This window comes from Aquarana catesbeiana, linkage group LG02 (genome assembly GCF_042186555.1).
Source record: "Aquarana catesbeiana isolate 2022-GZ linkage group LG02, ASM4218655v1, whole genome shotgun sequence".
NCBI classification, from domain to species: domain Eukaryota; kingdom Metazoa; phylum Chordata; class Amphibia; order Anura; family Ranidae; genus Aquarana; species Aquarana catesbeiana.
The window spans coordinates 749,989,191-750,003,931 of NC_133325.1; the positions used below are offsets into that span (position 1 = coordinate 749,989,191).

At 43.6% G+C, this 14,741-nt stretch overlaps 1 protein-coding gene across 4 annotated transcripts in view; it reads right to left on the minus strand.

The window, feature by feature from the left end:
- TIAM1 (TIAM Rac1 associated GEF 1) overlaps positions 1–14,741 on the minus strand; it is a 607,717-nt gene that overhangs the window by 175,906 nt on the left and 417,070 nt on the right. For all 4 annotated transcript variants that reach the window (XM_073617108.1, XM_073617106.1, XM_073617107.1 and 1 more), the window contains one exon: positions 1,860–2,084. In XM_073617108.1, the coding sequence (XP_073473209.1) occupies positions 1,860–2,084 (225 nt within the window). The remainder of the gene's footprint in view (positions 1–1,859; positions 2,085–14,741) is intronic.

Genomic DNA, 14,741 nt, shown 5'->3' on the forward strand with positions numbered 1-14,741 from the left:
CCTTACCTCATGCCATTTCCTGCTGCGAGGAGCATGATCAAGATGTGCAGGCCATCACTCACAACCCTAGCCCACTATCATCCCCTTGCGAAAGGGTAGTGCAAAGGAGAGGTGAAAGTGGGCTGTTTTTTTGCCCGAGTTAGGCTTTAAAGCAACTGTGTGGCAATCCCAGTACCATGGTAAGCCAACAAAAACAGTCTGTCATGGTGCAACTCATAGTGGACCTCAATGGAAACAAATTTGCATGCTCAGGCAAAGAGAGATCTATGGAGCTCAGTAGAGCTAGAGGTGCAAATAGAGGGTGAAAAAAAAAAACCTAATGCACAGATGGATATCAATCAATGGATGGGAGTTGGTTGAGTGGTAATGACCCTAGAAAAACTGGTCCAACCATTTATAACTGTGCTCTTAAGTTAGCCCAGAATTGTAGCTAATGGCCTGTGTCAACGGGCTTTGGGGCTGGTGTCAAGAGCATCACTTTGGCACCAGTTTGAGATGCTTCTGTAATCATTTAGAAGTCACTTTAAGGGATTATATGACATGCAGTTAACCTCCATCTGACCTGCTTCAAGAGAGTTTTGCATTAGTATAGAATTTTATGGGAATGTAAAACCCATCTGAAGCGGGCAGCTGTATGGTAGTTCTATCATTGCTACAAATCCTTGACTCTCCTGCCAGCCCAAGGCCAATCAAAGTGTTTGTTCTATGGTAATTATGCCTCATCCTTACATCAACCTTCTATACCCTTCTGTTTGTGTGACCTTCTTGTAGGTCTACAACAAAGAAAATGTAAATACTCTTTCCCTTTAGTCTATATTTATATTTATGATAAAGGCGCAGTGCCTCACAGCAAGATGTCAACAGGAATGAGTCAGAAATTTGGGTGTTGTCCATTAAAAGGTCCAAAAGAAAAGGAACTGTCTCATTTGAGTTATTGCTCAGCGAAGAACGAAGGGTCACAATACATTGGGGTGTGACTCTGGTCCACACAGGTGACTGAAAACAATGTTTGCTCAGGGAATTTCTTACCACAAATTAAACCTGATTTATGAAGATGCACAACAAAGGAAATTAGTTCTGTTAAAAGTCTTTTGTCTGGTAGGTACATCTAATGGGTTCAGATGGCATTTCTGGCATAATCTGATCAGGACACATTTCAGTGTCCAAGCTTCACTACCCCTTAGAGATGTATTTTGGTTTTGTGCTGCCCTAGGCAATGCTAAAATCAGACGCCCCCCCCCATACTACACCAGGAGATTCCCCCATCCCCCCCGCCCGCCCCCCCAAAAAAACGACACCGGACTCTCGCGTTCCCACAGTCCGCTGGCTACTTTTTACCAGCTGTGTGTAGCAAGGCTGCCGAGACACGATCACAGCCCAGAACTCCGGCCTGCTCTGCCAATTGAACTACTTCCAGGATCAGAGGCTGCAGCCACCGCAGCTTCCTGCTTCTGCTTCGCCCCCCCTTTCACCATTCAGTCCATGGCTGCCCCTGGTGTCACCCCTCTGGTGGGTGTCACCTAGGTGGCGTCCGCACCCCCCACAGCAACGCCACTGCTTCTCTGCAGTTCTCGTAGTGTCCCTTCTGCCTGGGTTCGGTGCCTCCCCCCTGAAAAACTCAGCCCAGGGCAAATGCCGTGTTTGCTTTGTGGTAATAACGCCCCTGCCTGTGGCACCACGTTCCTAGGCCAGAAGGAATTTATGGTGTTGGAGCTTTGCTCAGTCAGAATAGTCCAATACTATACACCTGTCAGAGCCCCTTTAGGGTACCACCTAATGAAAAAAAACTTTACACAGAAAAAAGAGAAGGAGCATAAAGGTGACTTTTGACCCAAGTTGGCCACTTTATCTTGGTGTACCTGATCGAGGATGGTTTTCTTCTTTTTGTTGTCCGTCACAGAAGAAAGCTGCATCTCTCCCATTTTCTTCATCTTCTCGTCCATGTCTATCTTCTGCTCCAGTTTTTTTATTTCTGACTTCAGCAATTTGACCGTATCCTCCTTATGGTGCTGCCTGGCTACGGTGGTGGCACAAGCGGAATGGATGGCCGTGATCCAGTTCTCTAGCTCTGTCTGGCTGTTGGTCTAAAAGGAGCAGAGAACAACAATGGACCCATTAAAACCGTTAAACAATAAATCCGTGGACAGGGCACACCTGTACACAGCCTCACCTCTATAGAGAAATAGAATAAAAGCGTTATAAGTTAAACAAACTGGGACTGATATAAAATCAGTCAAATTCCTTAAGCCCCGTATACATGGGCCGAATGTCAGACGACATTCGGTCTGTGTGTATGCCAGCCAGTCCGACAGAAGCCGGCTGAGCATGCTGGAAAACCAGCTGCCGACCAACTCACGATCAGCGCTCTCAGCAAATGGCTGAGAGTGCTGACTGTCTCAAACCGGAGCTGACTTTTTTTTTGTTCAACCTGTTGGGTTGAATGGAAAAAAATTAGTGCACAACAGGCTTTACTTGATCCTTGTTATGAAATTGTTTTTAAAGCTATATTGGGAAAATCTAGCCATAGATTGTACAGATTGTGCTTACCTGCAAAATCGACACTCCAAGATAAACACACTGAACGGCTTCCATCAGCTTCCACTTTTTTTTTTACTAAAGTCTAAAGCGCAACTTGTCACTCTGTCAACATTGACCATTTTTAATCCTTATGCTGCTAGCATTAGTAAATAGATAGGAAGGTATGTTATATTTACTGGTTTAAAAATTTTTTTTTTTTTTGCTTACATTTCTTCAGTTACTTCCCGGTTTCTATGCCTGGGTAAATGAGGCGATACATCCCAGGAGTCTTCAGGGGGGGAGGAGGGGTTTTCTCAGTTAAGCACACCCTCCTGCCTGCATGCTTGTGCTAAGGGCAGATGGATTCCAGGAAGTAAATGATACATGAATCATCTGCCCTTACTCAAGATGTCCAGAGATGATTTCTCAGCAAAATGAAGCATGGAGACCTGAATGGATGGGGGAGTTTGCTTTGAATGTTAAAAATGTTTTTGGTTTGTGGTGCTCAGGTGCAGTGTAGTTCCGCTTTAATTGAACAAGCAGAAGATATGAGGTGATTGGCTACCATGCACAACTGCACTAGATTTTGCAATTTCCAGTTTTAGTAATTCAACCCCATGATCTATAACATAGCTCCCAACTGTCCCTGATTATCGAGATGTCCCTTTGTCCCTCTTTTCCCCCCTCATTTTGGTCTGATCTATATAGTTGTAAATAAAATGCTAAACTTTTCATCTAATTTCTAAATTGCTGCATTTGTTAAGACCAATATAAAAGGAATAGTAGTAGTAAAAAAAACACTTGTGGATTTAACTATTTTTTTTTTGGTACAATTCTCCTTTAAGTGGTGTCAGGGGGTTTGTCCTATGCATACATTAGTTTTGTTAATATGTGTCCCTCGTTCCTATCAAAAAAAGTTGGGAGGTATGCTATAATGAAAGTGCTAGGAGAGGGGGAGGGGTGCAGAAAAAGATAAGTGGGCTAAAAAGAATATGCATCTCTTATAATAATGGGAGTCATCAAGCCATGCTGTTGTGTTAAGCCTAGTGCATGGCAAAAAAAAAAAAAAAAAAAAACTGACTGCTCAGGTCGAAACCGCTATACTAACAATCCAATGTTGGTACAGCAATCCCCCCTGCTGTGGTATTGTGTTCTGACAGGGGGACAGCCCCCCCGCCAGATAACGAGTCATTGACTAAGAGTGCTGAATGGGAGTCGGTTGGCTGCTGGTTTTCCAGCATGCTCATCCAACAGAAGCTGGCCGAACAGAAGCGGTTGCCATACCCACAGGGCCGAATGTTTTCCGGTTTTTATTGAACCAGCCAAAGTCACCCAATATTTGGCCCGTGTGTACTAGGCTTTAGCCTCCATATTGCATGATCATGACAGACACACGGAACACATGAACAATAGCTCCTGATGGTATCTAGGGCGCAGACCTATTGCACTCCTGATTAAAGTGGGCTACATACCTAACAATCAGATAGTAAAATTGCATTCAGATCCACCAACATCTGTGTAGGGGGCTGACCTGATTGAATTCAAATTGACTAAACTGTTGGGGCAGCGATTCACATCCCATAGTTTTGATAAATATAAAGGAGATTATGGCCTGTTGGTAAGAACATTTTGAGAAGGGGCTTAATATAGGTCTCCACTGGTTGGAAATTCTTCTACGTGAGGGACCCAATAAACACTTATAGGCTTCTGGACTAGATATGGTTAAAGCTTGGTTGAGCTAAAAAAAAAAAAAAATTTAAAAATCCTCTTATTACTTGCAAGAGTGACAGACATAGGGATTAAAAGACCCTGGCACAAATATGATGACTATGTACCTTTCTTTGAGTTTCATAAAATGAAGCCAACATAATCAATGCCACTTTGTAAGAGTAGCACCTGTAGTTTCTCTACGTGTTCTGTGGAATTAAACGGTATTGTTATTCGCTGACGTAGCAGGAGATGTGCCAGAGACCTGTGTGTTATTGCTGGAAGAGGACAAGTTTACTCTCAGCTTTCTGTGAATGGAAGTTTATTAATGAGTCTTTAATGGTTCTCCAGCATCAAGAGCAAATATTTGGGCAAGGTGGTGCTACCAGCACTGTCTCTGAGGAATGCAATGAGCACAGCTAAAAATATTTCACTCCATCCTGTAAACCAGCAAAGGAACTGTTCACTATTACCCTTCTGTGTCACTTTTCAACTCGAGAAGTAACCGAAAAATGTTCTGTGATTTACCACCAGTGTGGTCACCGGTATTGGAAGTGAAGAGGTAGTGAATCTGCTCAATAGATACAAATAGAGACACACGGGGAAAAAAAACAAAAAACATTTTCTTCCCCAAGGCCTAGTTCACACCTATGCAGGTTGCAAGTGATGTGTTTACTGGTGCGTTTTGCACGTGCGTTTAACACTTTTTATTGAGTTTTTGATGCGTTTTGCGTTTTTGGGGAGGTGTCGGTTATCATGCAGGAAAAACCAGCAGAAATGCATCTAAAAACGTAAGCACTACACTTTTGATGTATTTCCATTGAAGTCCCTGACCCTTTCCAAGAAACGCACCAGTGCAAAATGCAGAGATGTGAACGTGACCCATAGGAAACCATGTTAAATGTACTGTAGTGCGTTTCTGCAAAACTGAAAACACTAAAAACTGCATAGGTGTGAATCAGGCCTGAAGACCAATGTCAGCCAGCTTGTGATTGTGGTTTGTGACAATGATGAAAAGATTTCAACTAAATTCCTATGTAATCTTCACAAAAATTGGCCTTATTCCCTTCGTACCTGAGACCTACTATTAGAACATTCGAATACTCGGTTTAATGAGGGGCTGAAAAGTAATCAATGCAACCTTTGAGAGGTTGGATGAAATGTTTATTGTAGTAGAACATTTTTGTTAGTTAAAAGGGACCCCACTGACAGCCCATTTTAACAAACCACCCCCTAATTTTTCGCAAATCTTTTACCAACAAAACCAACCCTTGTGTGGACATCCAAAAGCCCTGCTGGTCACCGCCATCTTGGATGCAATATTGGCAGCCCCAGAAGACTCAGAGCCGTCACTCAAGTAGCACTCTACAGTATAGCAGTGGTCTCCAAACGCGTCCCTTTTCTTGCCTATATCCGACCCTTGGGACACTATTCCTCCCACTGATATGAGCCAATATTGCTCCTTCGCAACACCAACAATGGGGAACCATTTATCCTACTGACACTAACAATGGAGCACTTTTTCTCCCACCTACACCAAATTTGGGGTACTTTTCCTCCCCTAATACCAAAATAGAGCATGGTTTACTCCCACTGATGGTAGCACATTTTCTACTGTCACTGCCCACAGTGCGCGTGCCCCCCCCCCCCCCCCGAAAGTCTGAAAGAGTAAAGTAGCCCTTTGTTTAGAAGTTTTAGAAATCCATGCTCTATAACATTTCTCCTCTCCCCCCCCCCAGCAGCTACATAAAAGCTTATATAGGGAGGCAAGTGGCAGGGCCGAGGAGCTGGGCCAGAACACCGCAAGGAGGAAGGGGGCTGTGCTAGTAAATTGACTCTCCTGGAGTAGTCATACGTGCTAGCAAGTTCAAAGGCACATTGCAAGTCAATAAAAAATGGTTTATAGAAAAAAAATGCTTCAGGTAAGCATTTAAAATACTTTATGTGCTTTGACCTGCAACTTTTTAGGTTGATGACAGTTTCACTTTAAATACATTTTTACAGGGGTCTGGCCACCAGACTAAAAAGAGTGACAACTAAGGGGGAAGGAAAGGCATAGGAATTTGGTCTCAAAAAAAGGGACAATCTTTCCAAATCAGGATGAGCTGAGAGCTACAGGGTTGGGGCACTTCTAGGGAGCAAAGGAGGTTCTTTGATCTTATTAAACTGATGAAAAAGTCAGTAAATTGAAGTCATGTTTTCTTAAGTTCCTGCACACTGCAATTAATGGCGGTTTATGTTACAGGTTGTGTTCATTAAAAATACAGGTAGCATCAAAAGCAGCAAAATGTAGGAAGCTTGTTAAAAAAAAAAAAAAAAAAAAAGAGAAAGTTCAAAAGGCAGATCAGAAAACACATGGTAACTAAATAGTGAGTACAAAGTACAGCAACAAGGAAACAACCGATTTAACTTTACTATATGCTTTCATCAATTTAAAAGCTGTACAAAACACATAAAAAAATTCCCATTTGGAAGCTCCTAATGCTTCTGAAGATTATCAGCCATTTTTGATTCTTTTTGCATTAACTTCTGAAAAAGTGAGAAAACACAAAGCATAAACACGAGAAACTATCTAAAATTAAGAACACCTATGCTATTATCCCTTAAATACAGTGACTTGAAAGTATCTAAGCTTTGAACATCTCACAAGAGCACTGTTCAATCCATCATCCGAAATAGGAAAAAGTATGGCACAAATGCAAACCTACCAAGACATGGCCGTCCACCTAAAACGGACAGGCCGGGCAAGGAGAGCATTAATCAGCGAAGCAGCCAAGAGGCCCATGGTAACTCTGGAGGAGCTGCAGAGATCCACAGCTCAGGTGGGAGAATCTGTCCACAGGACAACTGTTAGTAGTGCAGTCCAAATCTGGCCTTTATGAAAAAGTGGCAAAAAAAATACATTGTTGAAAGAAAGCCAGAAGTCCCATTTGCGAGAAGCCATGTGGAGGACACAGCAAACATGTTGAAGAAGGTGCTCCGGTCAGATGAGACCAAAATGTAACTTTTTGGACTAAAAGCAAAACACTGCACATCACCCTGAACACACCATCCCCACTGTGCAACATGGTGGTGGCAGTATCATGTTGTGGGGATGTTTTGCTTCAGCAGGGACAGGGAAGCTGGTCAGAGTTGATGGGAAGATGGATGGAGCCAAATACAGGGCAATCTTAGAAGAAAACCTGTTAAGAGTCTGCAAAAGACTTGAGACTGGAGTGGAGGTTTACCTTCCAGCAGGACAACGACCCTAAACATACAGCCAGAGCTACAATGGACAGGTTTAGATTAAAGCATATTCATGTCAAAGCCCAGACCTAAATCCAATTGAGAATCTGTGGCAAGACTTGAAAATTGCTGTTCACAGACAGTCTCCATCCAATCTGACAGAGCTTGAGCTATTGTGCAAAGGTTTCACTCTCTAGATGTGCAAAACTGGTAGAGACAGATACAAAAAGACCTGCAGCTATAATTTCAGTGAAAGGTGGTTCTACAAAGTATTGACTTGAGGTGCTGAATACAAATGCATGCCACACTTTTCACATATTTATTTGTAAAAAAAATTTGAAAACCATTTATCATTTTCCCTCCACTTGGTTGGTCTATCACATAAATGTATCCCAATAAAATACATTTACATTTTAGGTTGTAACATGACAAAATGTGGAAAATTTTAAGAATACTTTTTCAAGGCATTGTATACCACAGCACTGTTCTACCTCAACGTTGAATGCAGCTATAACACCCTTGTGCAATCACCCAAAACCACAGCAATAACAATTCATAAATAACAGTGTAACGGTTCCCCTAATTTTACAAACACAAATAATTCATAAAATAAATTCTCTCCCTCCAACAGCCACCTTACAGAGCACTGCGCCCCAAGTCCACCCAGTTGTGCGACAATAGCAAATGTATATTCATTCTTGCGGGTGACCCAACCGACCACCAGCCGTCACGGCTTATATAGAAATAGTAATGGTTTAAGACCAGTAAAGGAACAGTCAATTTCACTTTTCTTTTTTGCTGTGTAAGATCCCCTTCCCTAGTTTTTTCCTGTTTTCTCTCTATCTAGACCAATAAATGCTCCTGTGATTGGTGCATCATTATATATCTTATCCTGGGTTGCTGTATGATAGTTGGATTAATTAAGATTAATTAATGAAGGGCTGTAAATATCCTTGGATATATTATGAATCTCTATGGAGTGTATTTTTTTTTTTTTTTATTTACGTTGTAATCTTTTCAAACTAATAAACATATATTGAGATCATAAGAAGGCACACACTCTGATCTATTTCATCCCTATGAGCTTACTAGAAACCATATGACAAGAAAAGGAGTTGCTGACCACCTGTTAGACTGGTGGTCAGAGGGAAGAATGTCTGGTTGCATTGGTGGCCATTGGGAACAATGTCGCATTGCATTGCTGAGGAGAGAAGTGCTCCTTTCTAAGTCTGGACATTAACAGAATTAGGGAGACATGTCAGGTGGGAAATCTATCAACCACGGCTCATAGCTCAAGGAAGCCCTAGCAATCTCTGAAGGAACCCTAGAATTCCACAGATCCCTCCTTGAAAAATGTAGGGTTAGGTTATATCTCCATTGCCATAGGTCTGTTTTAAGTACACGGTTTTAGAAGTGTATCAAAAACCAAAAGTTTATCAAAAAACAAAAAAAAGTGTAAATATAGCCTAAAACTGGTGTTATTGACAAGCTGAATGTTCCACCAGGAAAGCAGGAATGCAGCGCACCATGCCAGTACTGAAAATCAGTACCCAGAATATGTATTCTGTAAAGCACAGACGATTTTACCTAGAGAGTTACGCCACGCAATAAACATTCGAGACACAAACTAGCTTTGACAGTTGCCACAGCAACCCTGAAACTGCGCTACGAGATGAGTAGTTCCCTTACCGTCACTTCAACTTAGATCTTGCTTTCAAAGCAGCCTTATCCTTAAGGCAGACTTCGTGAAAAACAGGCCCCCGGGGCTCTACTTTCCCTCTGTCCAATGCGGGCTACTGGCATTGGTGGAAAAGTCCTCATTTGGCAATTTCATGCTGCAGAAAATTAAGCCGTAAAGCAAGGTTCTGCTTGCTTCCAGCTGTCATGTTAACAATAAGAAATATTGCTGCAATGTTTAAAGAACGAAAAATTTGCTTCAAAAGAACCAGTTATGCCAGAGCTTATTAAAAAGCTGCATATTCAGTTTTACTTGTTTATTTTATTTAGAAAGAGTTAAAAGTTGTGCGAGCTTTATTGCTATCTTAGTGCATTTTGGAAAGAGCCCCTCTTTACTTCCCATGATGGTAGCAGAAATAGCAAGTGTCATCAATAGGGAGGCAAAATAATATTTTAGTAGAGTGGGGAAGGGTTAGAAAGTCTACTTTTATTACACGGTCTGTACCTTTTTGTCTTTGGGCTGACAGTACCTACTTGTCCTCCTCACCAGAACAGGAAGCGAGGCAAAATCTCCTCAATGGGGTTTTAAACAAAAATTAAAACCCAGATATTTTTACATTCACCCAGTCTATCCAATACAAAAAATATACAGTATATTTTAGCTGTGGTTTGGCAAACAATGTTCACAATAACTTATTACTCACTTGACCTCCAGAAGATTTAACCCCCCCCCCCCACCCTTCAAGACCAGGCAATTTTTTTTGATACGGCACTGCATTACTTTGACAATTGCGCAGTCGTGTGACGCTGTACCCAAATGAAATGTTTGTCCTTTTGTTTCCCACAAATGGAGCTTTCTTTTGGTGGTATTTGATCACCTCTGCGGTTTTAATTTTTTGCGCTATAGCAAAAATTTTGAAAGAAAAAAGAAAACAAAATAAAACACACCACACTATTTTTTACTCCGCTTTAAGAACTGGTCAGCGGAGCTTCCTTGTGAAAAGTTATTGACAGGTTTCCCTTTTCATGGGGAACGTTTATTTGGTGATCATTTGGACAAATATATTCAAAAGATTTTTGGAGGGAAGAGTTCTCTACTTCCTGTGAAGAAAAGCACCAGGCTTCCCTTGTTTAAAACTTCAGGGACTGCTTCCTCAAATGTCTCAGCGCCAAGGCAGTGCCGCTGCCAACAGGGCGCTAGGGCCAGGGCCAGAAAAAGCCCTGGGTCCAAAATTCTTCTAAACCCAGCACCAAGCCCTCTATTTGAGGGGACGCCCCCACTCCATCGGGTGGGGGGGAGGCTGCTGCACTTTGCGGACATTTGGAGAACGATAATTCAGAATGAGCGGGTCACCTCAATTATATCGTGGTTACAAGCTGGAGTTGCGGGGGGTTCCCCCTCAGAGGTTTAAGATCCAGCGTTCCCTCGGATCCTCCAAAAGACTTATTGCTTAAGGCACTACATCATTTAGTGCATCAAGGAGTGATTGTACAGGTTCCTGTATCCGAAAGAGTGAACCTGTTTTACGGTTTTAAAATCAAACGGGGTCACAAGGCCCATTTTTGGACCCAAGATCCCTGAACCAGTATCTACTAATCCAGTCCTTTCAGATAGAGTCTGCCTGCTCAGTTGTAGCCTCGCTCCAGATGGAAGATTTTTTAGCCTCCGTCGACTTAAAAGACGCGCATTTACAGGTACCTATATTTTGGCCTCATCAGAGGTTCCTGCAATTTGCAGTAGAGGAACGTCATTTTCTGTTTGTGGCTCTATCCTTCGGGCTTGCGACAGCTCCCTGGGTGTTCACAAAGGTCTTAGCACCAGTACTGGGTCTTTTAAGGGCCCAAGGAATCCTGGTGCTTGGGTAACTGGAAGACGACCTGCTTAGAGATCACTCATTACAGGCTCTAGAACAGAGCGTAACATGCACAGTGCGGTGTCTGAAAAGCTTAGGCTGGATCAGAAATAGAGAAGTCAGCCTTGAAACCAACTCAAGGTCTAAAGTATTTAGGTCTGATCCTAGATACGGTCCAAGCAAAAGTATTCTTGCCACCCGCAAGGATCGGTGCCCTGAAGAATCAGGTGCATCAGATAAGGGCCACCAGACAACCCTCCATTCGGCTCTGTAGGAGTCTTCTAGGGAGGATGGTATCCTCTTTCGAGGCGGTGCCCTATGCCCAGTTCCATTCTAGGCCTCTACAACAAGACATCTTGTTGGCTTGGAACAGGAGATGACAAGCCCTGGATTATCCAATGTTCTCATCATCTTGAGCACGCTTAAGCCTAAACTGGTGGTTCCAGGATCAGAACCTACGAAAGGGAAGATCCTTCCTCCCGGTAACTTGGAGAGTACTGACTACAGATGCCAGTCTCTCAGGCTGGGGAGTGACCCTAGAGGGGCACACAGCTCAAGGGAATAGGTCAAGGTCAAAACAGATTCTGCCCATCAACGTCCTGGAATTACGGGCAGTAGGAGTGGCCCTACTGTCATGGATGGTGGAGCTTCAGGACTGCCCTATCAGGGTTCAGTCCGACAATGCCATTGCAGTGGCCTATATAAACCACCAAGGCGGTACCAGGAGTCGTTCAGCTCTGAAAGAGGTGAACCACATAATAGCCTAGGTAGAGGGACATGTGCCGATTCTATTGGCAATCTATATTGCAGGAGTAGAGAACTGGAAGGCAGATCTCAGCCGCCAGCAGATCTACCCAGGGCAATGGTCCCTACACCCAGAGGTCTTCCGGGAAATTTGCCAACGTTGGGGATGGCCAGAGGTCGACCTACTGGCATCCAGGTTCAACAACAAGCTACAGCAGTTTGTGTCCCGAACAAGTGATCCTCTGGCAATCGGAGCAGATGCTCTGGTAGTTCCATGGAGCCAGTACTCCCTGGTTTATGCTTTCCCTCCGATCCCTCTCCTTCCAAATTTGTTGTGCAGGATTTGGAGAGAGGGGGTTCCAGTCATTCTGGTGGCACCAGCCTGGCCCAGAAGGCCCTGGTTCCCGGAGATTGTGAGACTGACAATAGACAGGCCATGGAAGCTTCCATGTCCCCCCGATCTACTGTCTCAAGGTCCTATATTCCACCCCAATCTACAGTCCCTAAATTTGATGGCATGGCTATTGAAGCCAGGGTGTTAAAGGACCATGGCATCTCGGGACTAGTGGTGTCTACCCTAGTGAATCTCAGAAAAGTTGTCGCTAGAAAGATCTATCATAAGGTCTGGAAGACTTATATCGCTTGGTGTGAAGCCAAAAAGTGGCACCCTCGGAAATACGTGATTGGGAGAATGCTCTCTTTTCTACAGTCAGCTGTGGAAATCAAATTGGCTTTGAGTACAGAGGTCAAGTTTCGGCCCTATCCATATTCTTCCAAAGGCCTTTAGCCTCCCATTCACTGGTCCAAACTTTATGCAGGGGGCAACTTGCTTGCTTCCCCCCATTAGGTCACCTATGTGTCCTTGGGACTTGAACTTGGTGCTGTCTGTGTTACAGAAACAACCATTTGAACCCATCAAGGAAATGCCATTAGACTTGCTGTCACGCAAGCTAGCCTTCCTGAAGGCTATCATCTCAGCTAGAAGGGTGTCGGAGTTGGCGGCCCTTTCATGCAGGGAACCGTACTTGATCCTTCACTACGTCAGGGTCGTGTTACGACCTGTTCCATCCTTTTTTGCCAAAATTGGTGTCGGGCTTTCATTTAAATCAGGACATTTTGCCTTCTTTTTTTCTCTCAGCCTCGTTCAGCGGAAGAGACACTACTGCACTCCTTGGACGTTGTCCGGGCAGTCAAGGTTTATTTGTTTAGTGGAGATCCAAGGATCACACTCTTTTTGTTTTACCAAAAGGACCCAGGAAGGGGAAGGCAGCTTCGAAGGCTTCCATTGCCAATTGGGTCCATCAATTGATCATTCAGGCCTACGGTCTGAAACATAAAGCTCCTCCCCTTAAGGTGAAAGCTCATTCTACCAGGGGTGTAGGAACCTGATGGACTTTTCGCCATCAGATAGCTGTGGCTCAGATTTGTAAGGCTGCTACCTGGTCTTCAGTGCATAAGTTCACAAAATTTTATCAAGTGGATGTTTGAGCAGCCGAGGATTTGGCTTTCGGCCACAGTGTACTGCGGGCTGCTGTATAAGTTCTGATGGCTATTATTTGGCAGGGTGTCTCCCTCCCCTCAAGGCTATTGCTCTGGGATGTCCCCGCTGGTAATGAATATTAGTCTGACTCTGTGTCCCATGATGTATGAAAAAGAAAATAGGATTTTTTCGCCATACTTACCTTAAAGACCTTTGGTCTACCAGTGTCCATTCACCTGGAGATGAAGTATTAGGCCTCTTTCACACGGGGCAGATCAGTCATGATCCGCCCCGTGAACACACGCTGGCTCAGCGGGGATCGCTCCGCCGATCCCCGCTGAGCAGGAAGATGACAGGTGCATCGCTGCACGCTGTGCAGCGACGGACCTGTCAGAGCGCCGCTCTCCCCTATGGGGGGATCGGATGATGACGGTCCGTAGTGTCCGTCGTCATCCGATCCGATCCGAAAACGGAGGGAAAAGTAGGTTTTTCCTCCGTTACACTTTTCGGATCGGAGCGGGGTCGGATGTCAGCGGACATGTAACCGCTGACATCCGACGCTCCATAGGGATGACTGTATGTCCGTTTTTCATCCGAAAACGGATGGATGAAAAACGGACATACGGATCATCCGTGTGAAAGAGGCCTAACCCAGCAGGTAACGAATATTAGCCTGACTCTGTGTCCCATGATGTATGAAAAAGAAATTTGTTTTTTTTTTTTTCACTTGCATGTAATTGGGCATTTTTTGCAAAGTGAAGCTCATTCACTAAGCTCTGGAACAAATTCTCTTGCATGTCACAAATAGACTTGCATAGTCCACAGTCTTTTTGCCTTTACTAAATGGTGGTAAACGGGTGAAGATGGATGAGGCCTCCAGCAGTGACAACACATAGGCAGAGGACTTCGTTTGCAGGCAGGTTTCACATAATGTGCTAGTATGAGATGCATATTAGCACATTATGGCTTTACTTTGCAGGTCAGAAAAAAAAAAAAATATATATATATATCCCTGCGATTTACTTCCTCTTTAAACTGGCCCTGTTGTATGTGACTGAGGGCGGAAAATTAGAAATCAGCCGTTTGGGTTTAGTGACTGATGTGAGCATTCTTTGTACTCTGTAAAATGCCGCAAACCTTAAAATAGGCAACTTAAAAAAAATATATAAAAACAGTAATGTCAAAAACGTCAACATTCACTTTCCAGAACACTTGAACTCAACAGGAGTACTCACTTCTAATTGCTACAACTGTAAATCCTGTAGGCAGAGTACATTTGGCTATGACTAAAGTACATTTACAGCACTGCAACTCATAAGTGGCACTAAAGTGTGATCACAACTCACCACGCAAGCTGCAAGAAGAGAAGGCAGATATTTGAAAACATAAAACCATACTGTGACGCTTTCCTGGAAAAAGTGAATTTTTCAGAAAAAGGAATCACTGTAAAATGATAAAATCAACAGAAGTGCTTTATGCCACTCATTTTTATACATTCCATTCACACTCCTGACCTCAAGATAGGACGTTCAACCCCT